General features: G+C 38.4%; 1 protein-coding gene across 1 annotated transcript in view; it reads right to left on the bottom strand.

Moving 5' to 3' along the window:
- Positions 1–3,146: 3,146 nt before the first annotated feature.
- Positions 3,147–15,286, bottom strand: part of LOC115210580 (endoribonuclease LACTB2-like) — an 81,652-nt gene continuing 69,512 nt past the window's right edge. Inside the window, exons 4-7 of the mRNA XM_036502436.1 lie at positions 14,000–14,102; positions 8,535–8,759; positions 5,787–5,868; positions 3,147–3,691 (exon numbers count right to left, since the gene is read on the bottom strand). Coding sequence (XP_036358329.1) covers positions 3,627–3,691; positions 5,787–5,868; positions 8,535–8,759; positions 14,000–14,102 — 475 coding nt within the window. The 3' untranslated portion in view covers positions 3,147–3,626. The remainder of the gene's footprint in view (positions 3,692–5,786; positions 5,869–8,534; positions 8,760–13,999; positions 14,103–15,286) is intronic.

Here is a 15,286-nt window from a genome sequence, read left to right as displayed (position 1 = left end):
CATGTCGTCCAACGTGACCATTGAAGTCACCAGCCACAAAGATAAGGTCTCTGTCGTTCGTCAATGAGGTAGTCTGCAGTAGAGTGTCATAGAATCGGTCTTTCTGTCCATCGGGTAGCCCCGACTGAGGAGCATAGGCTGATATAATGGTTGCTAAACTATGATGAAGCACTAATCTAATCTTAAGTATTCTGTCACTTACTCTGATTACCTCAATTACTTTATCTACCCATTTCTCAGCGATAAGTATACCCACGCCACCAACCCCGTCAGTGTTCCCTGCCCAGAAAATCTTGTACCTGCGTTCCTTGCCTGTGAGGAACCTAGCTGATCCTCCTCTCCACCTTATTTCTTGCATGCAACATATATCCACACATCTCCGTTCAAGCATCTCGACTATCTCACCAGACCTACCTTTCAGAGTGCCAACGTTGAGGGTGCCAACCCTGAGGGTGTGGAAGGCATGGGCTCTAGAGACCCTGGGACGGTGGACAGTAGCTTCGTGTACCTGAAAAGAAAGCTCGCATTTGGCAGAATTCATGTGCAAGAAATGAAGTAGTAAAGTAGCCTTCAGTACAACCTGCATAACGCTAGCCTTTCATATTTTGCACTGTATGAACATTACCTTACATAGGTCGAGACTAGGGGTAGGGAGGGGTATGGATGGTGAGAGCATATGCAGTCTTCATGGGAAGCAACCCCGGAATGGAAGAGAATAGGAACTTCCGGCATGCGTGGTGGGGTGGGAGGGCGAGTGCACCGTAGCTGAGTAAAGAGGTTCTGTTAATCGTGAGCTAGCAAATGGTTTGTATGAATCGGGAGACAATACTAAACGAAAAATTGAAAAATTGAAAAATCAGAGTGGCTATGAACCTGGAGACAAGTCTAAACGAAAAAAAAATGTTTGAGCTAGACAGGGTAATGAGGGAATACTGAAAGAATGAGTGACAATACAATGAGATGGAAATTGAAGAATAGAGAAAGAATAAGGATAAGTGCAAGAAAGAAGGTAGTCGTAGCGAGGTTGGACGATTCACTTAACTTTTAGCCATTCATGATCTGTGCGTATTCTTTAGATATTTTGAAGCGAGTGGGGTTAACGATAAATGCGATGGCTCTTTTATGTATGGCGATGATGGTTTTGGGGAGGGGGGGCATAGAGGACCATGGCGATGATGGTTATGGGAAGGGGGGACATAGCGAGAGAGAGATACGGTTAGTTAGAGAGAGAGGTCAGGGACACGTGACAATAAGCGGTGTGAGGAATTTGACTGGGGACGGCATTGTCGATAAATAAACATTAGATAAATAGGTTTGAAAATCAGAAAAATCAGAGGGAATATCATTATTGATAGCTAATATAACACCGTAGCTGAGTAAAGAGGTTCTGTTAATCGTGAGCTAGCAAATGGGTTTGTATGAATCGGGAGACAATACTAACGAAAAATTAAAAAATTGAAAATTGAAAAATCAGAGTGGCTATGAACCTGGAGACAAGTCTAAAAAACGAAAAAAATGTTTGAGCTAGACAGGGTAATGAGGGAATACTGAAAGAATGAGTGACAATACAATGAGATGGAAATTGAAGAATAGAGAAAGAATAAGGATAAGTGCAAGAAAAGGTAGTCGTAGCGAGGTTGGACGATTCACTTAACTTTTAGCCATTCATGATCTGTGCGTATTCTTTAGATATTTTGAAGCGAGTGGGTTTAACGATAAATGCGATGGCTCTTTTATGTATGGCGATGATGGTTTTGGGGAGGGGGGGGCATAGAGGACCATGGCGATGATGGTTATGGGAAGGGGGGACATAGCGAGAGAGAGATACGGTTGTTAGAGAGAGAGGTCAAGGGCACGTGACAATAAGCGGTGTGAGGGAATTGACTGGGGACGGCATTGTCGATAAATAACATTAGATAATAGGTTTGAAAATCAGAAAAATCAGAGGGAATATCTTATTGATAGCTAATATAACACCGTAGCGAGTAAAGAGGTTCTGTTAATCGTGACTAGCAAATGGGTTTGTATGAATCGGGAGACAATACTAAACGAAAAATTGAAAAATTGAAAAATGAAAATCGAGTGGCTATGAACCTGGAGACAAGTCTAAACGAAAAAAATGTTTGAGCTAGACAGGGTAATGAGGGAATACTGAAAGAATGAGTGACAATACAATGAGATGGAAATTGAAGAATAGAGAAAGAATAAGGATAAGTGCAAGAAGAAGGTAGTCGTAGCAAGGTGGACGATTCACTTAACTTTTAGCCATTCATGATCTGTGCGTATTCTTTAGATATTTTGAAGCGAGTGGGGTTAACGATAATGCGATGGCTCTTTTATGTATGGCGATGATGGTTTTGGGGAGGGGGGGCCATAGAGGACCATGGCGATGATGGTTATGGGAAGGGGGGACATAGCGAGAGAGAGAAAACCTAGGTTGATGTTTCAGAGACATTGGGTGGGGGAAAGGTCTTATGTGCCATCAAATATGGTACCAAAAGGTAAAAAAATTAATAGACAACAAATATAGATCTCAAATTTTGGCACAAGGCCAGCAAGTTCAGTGGAGGGGTAACTCAATTAAATCAACCCCAGTGCTTAATTGGTATTTATTTTATTGACCCTGAAAGGATGAAAAGCGAAGTCAACCTCAGCAGAACTTGAACTCAGAAGACAATAAATATTTGTTTCAAATTTTGACACAAGGCCAACTTTTTTAGGGGAGGGTTTGAGTGGATTACATCAACCCCAGTGTTCAACTGGTACTTATTTTATTGATCCTGAAAAGATTGACCTCAGCAGAATTTGAACCCCAAACGTAAAGATGGACGAAGTGCCACTAAGCATTTTGCCCAGCATGTTAACAATTCTGCCAGCCTGCTCCTTTAATAGACAACAAATATTAAAGTATAAAAGGGCGTAACTTCGGTATAGGTACCGGAAGTACCGGATACATTTCAAGAAAGTGGTTTTTTTTTATGTATATGGGGGGTTAGGGTTAGGGTTTGTGTTAGGGTTATGGGCGGGAGAAAAGTGTTTCTGTTATCTTCAGAAATGTAAGCAAAGCCACTTCCGGTACTTAAGGTACCTATACCGAAGGATCGCCGTATAAAAGTGGAATATTTGGATAGAAAAGCAGATGCCTGAAATTGATTTGATTTCTTTTATTTATGCAAAACAAAGTACATGTGTATATAAGTAACATGTATATCAAAATAGAATTTCATATAGCAAATTGGCTTCTTAACAGCAGACTAACACAAGCTTCTTATTTCATAAAGAACTAAACTGGACTTGAATTTCTTATAACAAATTCGAGAAATGTTAATACGAAAGTATAAAACTATATCATCTGATGTTGTTATACATTACTGGTTACAACTCGTTTCGCCTTGTTTTGGCATACGAATGATACCATCTTTCGCATTGACAATGAAACATTCTACAACAGAACTCAACAGATAAAATAGTTATTGTTAATTTACAGGTTCGTCATCTCAGAACGATAAATACGATTCAAAGGGAGACAATTCTCACGCAAGTGCATTCATGTATACGCGAGACAGACAAACAGACACACACAGAAGAAATGATCGAACTCATTTTTGCTGATGTATGTATTCATATTACAAATTAGGCTTCATTTCTTCAGACACTTTCCACTTTTTCACATTACCATCATCAACAGAATCTGCAAAGAAATAAAAGAGAAACACAACTATTACCATTTTCTAACTGAATGAAATACATGATTTAAACATCATCATCATCGTTTAACGTCCGTTTTCCATGCTAGCATGGGTTGGACGGTTCGACCAGGGTCTGGGAAGCCAGGAGGCTGCACCGGGCTCCAGTCTGATCTGGCAGTGTTTCTACAGCTGGATGCCCTTCCTAACGCCAACCACTCCGTGAGTGTAGTGGGTGCTTTTTACGTGTCACCGGCACAAGTGTCAGGGGAGGCTGGCAATGGCCACGATCGGTTGGTGCTTTTTATGTGCCACCAGCACGGAAGTTAGTCAAGGCGGTGCTGGCATCGGCCATGTACGGATGGTGTTTTTTACGTGCCACCAGCACATGTGCCAGGGTAGGCTGGCAACGGCCACGATCGGTTGGTGCTTTTTACATGCCACCAGCATTTCTGGCATCAGAAATAATTTTTATAATATCAGAACATATATGTTTCACTATTCTCTATTTAATTCTATTTGAATGCTCTTTTAGCAGAAGAAATTTGGGCTATTAGGTTGGGATTTTTTTATTTTTTTCCTTTCTTGAACCCTCTTGGCATTCTATCAGTTATGACAATGAAGGTTCTAGTTGATCCAATTCATGGAACAGCCTGCTCATGAAATTAACATGCAAATGGCTGAGCACTCCACATTCACACATACCCTTAATGTAGATCTCACAGAGATTGAGCATGCTTTTTATGTCCAACATTTTTGTCAGGGCACTTACACTCTGTAGTGTGTGCACACTGACATTACACATCCATTGGATCATACTTGATTCATTTCTTTCAAGCCAACGCATGTCTCCAGCAGTCATGGCCCATGTTTCACTGCCGTGTAGCATGACAGTTCACACATATGCATCGTACAATTTACCTTTCACTTTGAGTGAGAAGCCCTTTGTCACCAGTAGAGGTAGGAGGTTTCTGAATTTTGCCCAGGCTATTCTTATTCTAGTGGCAGTGTTCTCCGAGCATCCACCCCCACTACATACTTGGTCACCTAAGTAGCAGAAGCTTAACCACTTAGCCATACCAACAGCCATGTTTAAGGTGCAATACAGGGAAAATACAATGATGCCACTATTTTTACTAATAATTTCTGCATTATTTTTTTTATTTATTTATGTCATCATCATTTAACGTCCGTTTTCCATGCTAGCATGGATTGGACGGTTCAATCAGGGTCTGGGAAGCCAGGAGGCTGCGCCAGGCTCCAGTCTGAATTAAACCCTGCTTACCGTGTCTCCTTCATTGAAGATCCAGCTGGGTTGATGGCTCATGTTGGTCAACCACATACCACATGGTCACAGCAGATACATGGTCACAGAGATGGGAACTGACTGAGACCCTGCACAACAGGTCATCCAGAACCCGGAAATATTCCAAGTGGTAAATGCAGCAGCATGCTACAATGCCACATTCCCCCGTACCTGACCACACAACACACACACACACATCAGTGACAGAATGACCACTGCTGATGAGCTTTAATTCCAAGCAATACTAGCTTGCTAGTACAGTGGCCTGGCTTGCTGTGGGGCAGTTATCTCCCCTGTCAGTACATGACAATGTGCTTTTTGTGGTTATAAGGGTCATTGACTCTTGTTTCTAACAATGTAGGTGCTACCTAAACCCTTAGTCACTATTAATGACAAATGAATTTTTCCTTTTGGTTTTATACTGCATCTGGTGACCTTTGTCATTACATATATATATATATATATATATACACACATACACGACTGACTTCTACACAGTTTCTGTCAAAAAAATTCACTCACAAGGTTTTTTTTGGTCAATGGTTTTAGTATGAGACACTTGCCCAAGGCAATATCCTGTAGGACTGAACCCAAAGCCACATGGTTGCACTGATGAAGACCTGTCCAACCTATGCCAGCTGTAGAAAATCTGCCTTGATACACTGTTTTACCCACGCAAGCACAGGGGGGGAAAAAAGGTCATTATGATGATGATGATGATATATGTTTGTCTTTTCATCGTATCATGTAATGCTAATCCTTAAAGAATAAAAAATATATATATCTTTACTTACCAATTTTGTTTTCTTTCAAAAGTTTTCCAAGGTGTAAGTTTATGTTCATCTCAGCAGGCGTATGCAGAGAGGCTGCAAGATCCTGAAATTAGAGAAATTAGTTAAAGTAAAACTTCCAAGGTTATATTTTAAAAAGTCTAATAAATAATATGATACTATAACTATCATTAAAAACATTGTGAGTTTAAAGTCGTTAAGCCAGATACTCAATCACAAATATTCACAGTAAGACGTGAGTCCAAAAATAAACTGAAGTATCCCAAGCTATTAATAGTACAAGGGGCATAATTCATATCTAATTACAAAGGACCAGAAAAGGAAGTGTAATTATTGTCATCATCATCATCATCCTCAAGGAGGAGCATGGTTTAGTGGTTAGGGTATATGCCTCCTGTGTGGTTGTGAGTTCAATTCTCAGTGAGGTGTTGTGTCCTTGAGCAAGACACTTTATTTCTCATTGCTCTGGTCTATTTAGCTGACAAAAATTAGTTGTACCTGTAATTCAAAGGGTTAACCTTGTCACACTCTGTGTCGTGTTGAATCTCCTTGAGAACTATGTTAGGGATACATGTGTTTGTGGAGTGCCTAGCCACTTGCAAGTTAATTTCATGAGGAGAATGTTTGATCAATTAAATCAACTGGAACCCTCATCATTGTGACCGACAAAGAGCTAAGCCATCATCATCATTATTTAACATCCATTTCCCATGTTGGCACGAGTTTGTAGCAGGATTCAAAACAGAATCTTTGGATGCAGTCTTGCCTTAGCCCTTTCGTTACCAAACCGCCCAAAGCCGCCCGAATTTACCTATTCATATTTAAATGAGAATATCAGAGCAAATCTCTTCAGTACATTCGTGAAAACACTATTATACTTTGTAAACAGTTCAACTACAGTTTTGTACAATAACCGAAGTGTAATTTTAATTCCGTGAATTTTGGGAGATTTTTTTCCGACATTTGTTCCTATTGTGTTTTCAAAATTTGTAATTCTGACAAAAAATGGATACGAATTTTGTGGAATTTACCTGTATCTACCTGCAAATAGAGTCACTTTGTGACAAAAATTATAGTATAGAATTGGTTGAGAATATTTCATTAAATTATCTTCCAAAAATCAGATTAATATATCGATAAATAAAAAAGTTATAGTTGTTTAATGAAACCAGACTAAATTTATGATTACGTTAGAAATTAATTGAAACACATAAGGGGTGTAATTTGGTCAGAAATATAGTAACGAAAGGGTTAGTGTATAATAATAAAGTCTTCTGTTAAATGTTCACAAGTGTTGTTCAATTACTTCTACACACAGCCCAGGAAACATATTTTTATTCATCAACCCAACCAGCCATGACAGCAGCCAACAACAACAATTATATACCCAAGCAACAGGTTGATTGTTAATTAGTTGTTTCACAAATAAATAAAAGTTGTTGATTCTTCTGTATTTAAAAGGTTTATTGTTTCTTACTTCAACACTACCCATACTTTATATTATATATATTTATATTATATATATTATTTGTAAAACTATATTTTTAAAAGGTATTGTAACAGCTGTATCTAGAAAGCAGCCCAAATGTACATTAGTGATTTTTTCACAACAATAACACATGTCTTCATAGCAGTGCAAGGTCCTAATTCCAGACTTAAAGTTAAAATATTGTAAGATTGGTACAAATGTTTTGAAGTGGTCTAAGTTAAAACCTTCCATTAAAACTTCATATTGTTATGCCGCACACAGCCTCCAAAAATCACCTACAACACAACAGTCTGTGTCCGAAAGCTCAGAAGCATGTATGCAAGCTCAGCAAACCAACTTGCTTAGAGTGGAAGAAGCAGTAGTCAAAGAAGTCAGAAAAGTTGAAAATAACAAACAAAACCATTGAATATAACCAAAATACAAGAACTTAAATTAAGAGGCCAGTAACATTTATAGAATAAATAAACAGATCTTTAGAGAGTTTTTAGAGAGTTCTTTCATTTACCTCTAAAATGTGTAGACTTCTTTGGTGAGCTCTTCTTTTATTCATCAGTCTAATGATTCATTTTCTATCTATATATTTATCTCTATTTTTTCGACTGGACTCGTGTTACTTCCAAATTTACAGTATTATTCCGCCTTCTTTACATTGCCAAGTTCACTATTTTCGCAGCCAGTTCAAAACCTTCCACCATTCACATTAACCGCAGAAACTAACTTCGTACTCAACGCTAAATACTATGTCAACTGTTCCACATGACTTCTGCCTGGCACCATCTCACATCGACCGCATAGCACCAGCTACTATATAAAAAAACACTCATGTTGACTTTCATTACATCACCCATTGCACACCATCTTCCAGCATGAACTCACTTGCCACGTGGGCAATAGCAGTCTTTCTACATCACCCATAACATAAAAACACGCCAAAATCATACCCCCAAGATTTAAACAGTCACGTGACCACAAAGAATTACTTTTTTTTGTCTTTGCTTGCAAAACCAGAGATTGGTATTCTAATTCACATCATACAAATGAGAAATTATCTGAATATAATTTTTTTCATTCATAACAATATTAATTCATCTTCCAAACACAAACATGGCCTAATAATCCTTTCTTGCTAAGGTTGACTTTCATCCTTTCAGGGTCAACAGAATAATTACCAGTTGAACACTGGTATCAGTGTAATCGGCTAGCCTCTTTCCCCAACATTTTAGGCCCTGCTTCTATAGTAGAAAGACAGAATCATTTCTTACCTTATACACTTTCTCTCTAATTTCTTCAACTGTCAACATATTTCCTCGGTTTTCTTTCAACTGGTTTAATATTTGAGATTCTCTCTTATGTCTGTGTTGAATATAATTTTCTACAAATGGTATTGGGTCGCAGATCACTGGACCATGACCAGGATAAATAAGAGACGGCTTTAAATCAAGGATAACCTGCAGTGATTTCATGAAATGATATAGATCTTCCATAACCTGAAATATATGAGAAATGTGCTTGTGATGAATCTTTGGCTTTTCTATTTTACTTGTCTCAGTCATTGGACAATCAATCAGCCTAAATACCTTTTTTTTTTTAGGTTGGTACTTACTGTATTGGTCTTTCTTGCTGAACTACTAAGTTACAGGGATGTAAACAAAAAAAACAACACCAGTTGTCAAGAGGTGGGGAAGGAGAACAAACACAGACAACACACACACACACATGATGGGCTGCCATGCAGTTACCATCTACCAAATCCATTCACAGGGCATTGGTTGGCCTGGGGCTAAAGTAAAGAACATTTCCTTAAGATGTCATGCAGTGGGACTGAACCCGAAACCACACGGTTGCAAAGCAAGCTTCTTAACCACACAGCCATATCACTAAATCCAAACCACCTTATCATAGGTCGTGTATGACATGAAAATTCATCTTAATTTCCTCTTTAATCTTTTTACATAAACATACTTGTTCAGTAGAGATGGGAATCATGATTTCCCTTCACAAATACTAATTGGACACAGACAGTATGTCATTAGCCATCTGGAGGAGATTTCTTCCTGGGGCTATAAACAACAGTAGCATCGTCCCCTATGGATCCGCCACATTTAGGTGGCAAATATACTTCATGATTCCATGCTGCTACTGTTTATGTCTCGCTCAGAGATTTATTATTGCTTGTTTCTCCTTTTTCAAGATCAGCAACAGTTTGTCACTGGAAAAAGCATATAGAATTTTGCATTTGGAATGAGTTCTCATCACTAGCTGATGATTATTACATGCTGATGACGGGCTTCTATCCAGAAACAGAGGTCCATGTATATCGGGTAAGGCTAGAAATGGGAACAATGATTTCCCTTTGCAAATACTGATCGGACACAGACAGCATCGTCCCCTATGGGTCAGCCACATTTAGGAGGCATATATACTACACGATTCCATGCTGTTACTGTTTACGTCTCACTCAGAGATTTATTATTGCTGTATGATGATAACAGTTTATGGAGAACAGAGATGTCTGCTGATAATATAGGTGGAACAGCAGATGGTATAATCAAATGTGGTATTTCTTGATAACTAAAAGAGAGAGATAATGAGTGAGAGAGCGTGTTAGTATGTAAGTGTGTACAGGTATGAAACACATGAAACGAATATTGTTAATATTTGACAGACAAGAAAATAGATTTCAAATGCAGTATAACTGTGAAAACAGCAGAGAAAGATTGAGTATTTACTCTTAGAAAGTGGAAAAAAGTTGCCAGCAGGCGTCTACAGGGAGTCAAACCCCATGACCCTCAGATATTGTTCGAGTGCTCTAACCATTAAGCTAAATGGCCTCTGACAACAGTTACAATCAATTTTAATGCCAAATAATTGTTAAATGCCTTTTAAAAAAACTGGTCATTTTTCTAAAAACTGTTGGTGGGTTTGTTTATCTCCAGGCCATTCATAATGAAGTAGTTATATGATCATAGATGTTTCAGCCATGACTATCCAGTCATTTTACATTTCGGGAACTATATTGCTCAGTGTATCTTTCTTTTATTATGAAGGTAGAGTGTCAGAAAAAGATTTAGCTACTATTTCTAGCAGTCAGGTTTCATTTTAACATCTTTGGATTTTAAAATTTTCTTTTGCAATAAGGTAATACAAGTCATCCATCTCTAAGTAGAAATTTACAATATCATCATCATCATCATCATTTAACATCCATGTCCCATGTTGGCATGGGTTGTATGGTTTTACAAGATCCAAGAATTACATCATATTCCATTGTCTATTTTGACATAGTTTCCATAGCTGCTTGCCCTTCTTAAGGCCAACCACTTTAAAGCATGTACTGGGTGCTATTTTGGGGGCCACCAGCACTAATAAGGTCATCATTCAGCTTGTAAGACTACAATCCCTGAGGGAGGTGGCTTTATACTGGGAGATAAGGATTTAAAGTATGAAGGAAAGGGCAGCGGGGATGAGGTGAACTGGAAGGAAAGGGGTTAGTGACATCAATGGCCGAGGAGTCTTACCAGAAGAGGAAGAGTGAATGAGGAAGTGGGTGGAAGTAGGACCAGTGTGGGCCTTTTTGGCCTCGGGTAGCAGGAGTGGATGGACATGTGTAGACGTGCAAGCTAGAAAGGGAATTAGCTGTAGGTTCTAGCAATAGGTCAGACAGGTAGGGCACATCTTGGATTTAACCCAAGTGTTGACAGTCAACACTGAGAGTTAAGTGAATCAAACTTTGTACCACATACTACTGTTCCCCATACTACAAGGGCTACAGCAGAAAAAGGTTGCTCGTTGTCAAAGGGCTGCATGGTTGCTCGCATTTTAGAAGAGAGGGTGGAGGCAATCAGGATGGAACTAGGAAGAGATAAAAATAATGGAAATGAGATGTTTGGGTAGACCCTCAAGGTACAAGAGGAGTAGAAGTAAATGTACTAAAATATCAATCAGCACACTGATATTCAATGATATCTTAAAAAGCTAAGTATTAGTCTGGCAAGTTTGGAATAGTAGTGATAGGGGAGAGAGAGAGAAGAAATAAGTTAATACTGGTTCAATAATAATAATAATAATGAAATTATTGTATACAGACCTCAGATGCACCACAACTTGTCGAAAGTGCGCATAAAGCATATGCAGTAATGTACAAATGTCTGGGAAGTGAACAGTGTATGAGTCCAATACATGCTTGTGTGTGTATGGAGGGGAGAAAATCAGGTGTAGTGTTGGCAAATCTCAGGAAGCATGGAAGTTTTGAAGGATGCAGTGCTCCAACAACTAACAACTGATGCTGGCAGTTTGTTCCATGCTTCAGCAACTCTTAGTGTGAAAAAATGTTTCCGAAAGTCATGGGAACTGTGCTGTTTTCTAACTTTGTAAACATGTCCACAGGTGTTAGACAGGTGGAGTTTGAAAAGGTGCTCAGAGTTATTGTTTCTAAGATGGTTAATAATTTTATGGGTGTCTGCCAAGTCAGCTGCCAGACATCAATAATTACAACGTACTGGTGAGAAAAAGTTTTTCTAGCAAACCGCATTTTCTTAAACAAGCCAACAAAACCTTGTGAGCACCCACATCAGTAGGTAGCTGTCAGAACACTACATTCTTCAAAATTTCCATGCTTCTCAGAATTCACCAACAGTACACCCCTTCCTTTTTTTTTTTAATGACTCATTCTCTGTTTGCACACTGCACATTATTCTATGTTCTGTTCATGCACTTTTGGCTACTTTTTCTGATAAGTTGTAGTGCACTTGAGCACTATATTCAATAATTTCATTATTAACTTGCCTAAACGAAGGTGGAGGTATTGTTTTCAGTTGTGCTTGTTTGTCCATGGACAAGATATCTCAAAAACTGCTGGATGGATTCGGATGAAACTTTCAGGAATGTTTGGCCTTGTGACTGACACAGTCGCATTAGATTTTGGGATCGATCTGGTACCGGACAAGGATTCTGGATTATTTTTTATATTTTCTTTACTTTTCTTTTATTCTTTTCTTTGTTTCAGTCATTTGAATGCGGCCATGCTGGAGCACCACCTTTAGTTGAACAAATCGAACGCAGGACATATTCTTTGTAAGCCTAGTACTTATTCTATCAATCTCTTTTGCTGAACCACTAATTTACAGGGATGTAAACACACCAACAGCGGTTGTCAAGCAATGGGGGGAGGGACAAACACAGACATACAAACTTATACACACACACATGTATGTATATATATATATATATAAAATGGGCTTCTTTCAGTTTCCACCTACCAAATCCACTTGCAAGACTTTGGTCGATCCAAGGCTATAGTAGAAGACATTTGCCCAAGGTGCCACGCAGTGGGACTGAACCTGGAACCATGTGGTTGGTAAGCAAGGTACTTACCACACACCCACTCCTGCACCTATATATGTAAAGTTTCACGTAGTTCTCTTGTACATGCACACACATACACACATATACTCACACATTTTCAGTGTTGAACATTACTATCCCATTTCCATTGTACACACACACACACACATGCAAACATACCTCTCTTTTACACACACATATACTCACACTTCAAATGCCATTTATCAGCTTTTTCACTCCTTCCATCATTATTCATCTATCACCCCTTCCTTTCTCATACTTACAATGTCTCTCTGCCACTTCATTTCATCTTTCCCATTGTCATTACTTTCTCTCACTCCCTCTCTGTCATGGCTATTACTCTCACTACTTCTCCTTCACTGTATTAGTATTTCATCTCCTCTCCATTCACCTCTCATACAATAGATATATATTTGGATTATTTTTCTGTTTGAGAGCGATCGGGTTCATTTTTAATATTCTCGTTTATGAGAGCAGTCGAGTTTATTTCAGATATTCTCATTTTAAAAAAACATGTCTGGCTAATCATTGAGAGACATGGGTGCTACCTTGGCAGAGGTTTGCGCTCTCTGAGCACTCGTTATTATTAATATGATTAAGGCAGCAAGCTGGCAAGGTCATTAGCATGCTGGACGAAATGCCTAGCAGTATTTTGCCCCTCACTACATTCATCATCAACATCCACTTTCCATGCTAGCATGGTTTGGACAATTTGACTGAGGACTGGTGAACCAGATGGCTGCACCAGGCTCCAATCTTGATCTGGCAGAGTTTCTACAGCTGGATGCCCTTCCAAATTCTACCAAGGTTGACTTTGCCTTTCATCCTTTTGGGGGTCAATAAATTAAGTACCAGTGCAATTCTGGGATCAATGCAATCAACTAGTTCCGTCTCCTAAAATTTCAGCTTGTGCCTATAATAGAAAGGATTATTATTATTATTATTATAAATTTAGTTGACAGAAATTAAAAGAAGCTTGTTATATGTGCAACATGTATGCGTGCGTGCGTGCGTGCATGCGTGCGTGAGTTTAAGTGTCTTGCTCTGTCTTGACATTGCATTATAGTTGTAAATAAGTGTCAGTGTCATACAAGCAATGTCATTCATATCCAGTCATCCATGAAAACATATCTAGACAAGCAGAAACATTGAGGATTGTGTGACAGGAAGTTCATCTAACTGCAGAACAATTTGCCTCAGCGAATTCTGTCTGACCCGTGCAAGCATGGAACAATGAACATTAAAATGACGATGATGGAAACAGCAGTGAAGACTATGACAACTAGAAGAACAATGCCAATGAAGCTAGTCTTAGATTTTTGGATGTAAAGGTCAGAGAAATGATAATATATTTATTACTTACTGTAGTTCCTTCACCAAGGACATTATCTCCTGAAAAAACTACTCCGTCTTCTTTCAGTTCAAGTATTATATGGTCTTCAGAGTGTCCAGGTGTGTGGAATGCTCTACAAATAGGAATTTATAATATCAATCTATCTTTCTGGTCTTTCCTTTGGTGTCCTATTTTCACAGGAGAAAATGGACTATTTAGATTTTCATAACTCTAGCCTTTTACCACTGTATCTCCCAATCTGTCTACTCTAATGAAATTCAAAACTTATCTAGCATATCAAATTACTATCATTCACTTGACTATTGCAGTTATTTATCTTCTCTGTTGCTTACTTTTGTTTTGTTTAAATATCACATTTTGTGAACAACCCTATTTTTTATTGCAGCTCCCAATGAACCAATCACTAGTTCACTTCATTTATATATTTCTTTACTACCCACAAGGGGCTAAACACAGAGGGGACAAACAAGGACAGACAAATGGATTAAGTCGATTACATCGACCCCAGTGTGTAACTGGTACTTAATTTATCGACCCCGAAAGGATGAAATGCAAAGTCGACCTCGGCGGAATTTGAACTCAGAACGTAATGGCAGACAAAATACCGGTAAGCATTTCACCCGGGTTGCTAACATTTCTGCCAGCTCGCCGCCTTTTCACTTCATTTATAATGGTCAAAGAGAGCAAGGGAGGGGCTATACAACTTAGAACAAATACCAGAGGTATTTTTGTTCAAAAGCACAAGTTAATCAGTTCTTTTGCCAATGTTTACATTTCCTGATATAAGCAATAAATGTACACATTTATATTTACAGTTTAGCAAGTCATAAAAGGTGGCAATATGACATAATTGTTTGCACAAACAAGCATAATTGTTGATAATTCCATTGGTTGAAATTACTGCCCTTGTATGAATTCTAAAGTTTCGTCAAAGAAATCTTTCATGAAATACGGTTCTTAGAATTTGGATATGAGCAGTTATAAAAATCCTGACTTTTGGGAAATTACTCAGTGACCATAGGATGGTACTAAACTCCACGACACTCACTCCTTGAGATACTGGCTATTTTTTATGCCATGTCTATGATAAAAATCCAATAAGATTTATTTGAATTGTTGTGAACTCTAGTAGTTAGTATGAAGGATTAGCTAGTGTGAATTTTAAGTCATAATTCTCTACAACAAAATGACTTTACTTTCCAATTGTACTATAAATGCTAAATGTACATAAATAAACTAATGTAATAAATATTTTCTCTTTCTTCACGTTCTTCAACTTGTTAATGAAATTTATTT

The sequence above is a fragment of the Octopus sinensis genome, linkage group LG4, assembly GCF_006345805.1.
Source record: "Octopus sinensis linkage group LG4, ASM634580v1, whole genome shotgun sequence".
Taxonomy (NCBI): domain Eukaryota; kingdom Metazoa; phylum Mollusca; class Cephalopoda; order Octopoda; family Octopodidae; genus Octopus; species Octopus sinensis.
Note: the sequence above shows the minus strand (reverse complement) of the source record. Positions and strands in the feature narration are given on the sequence as shown.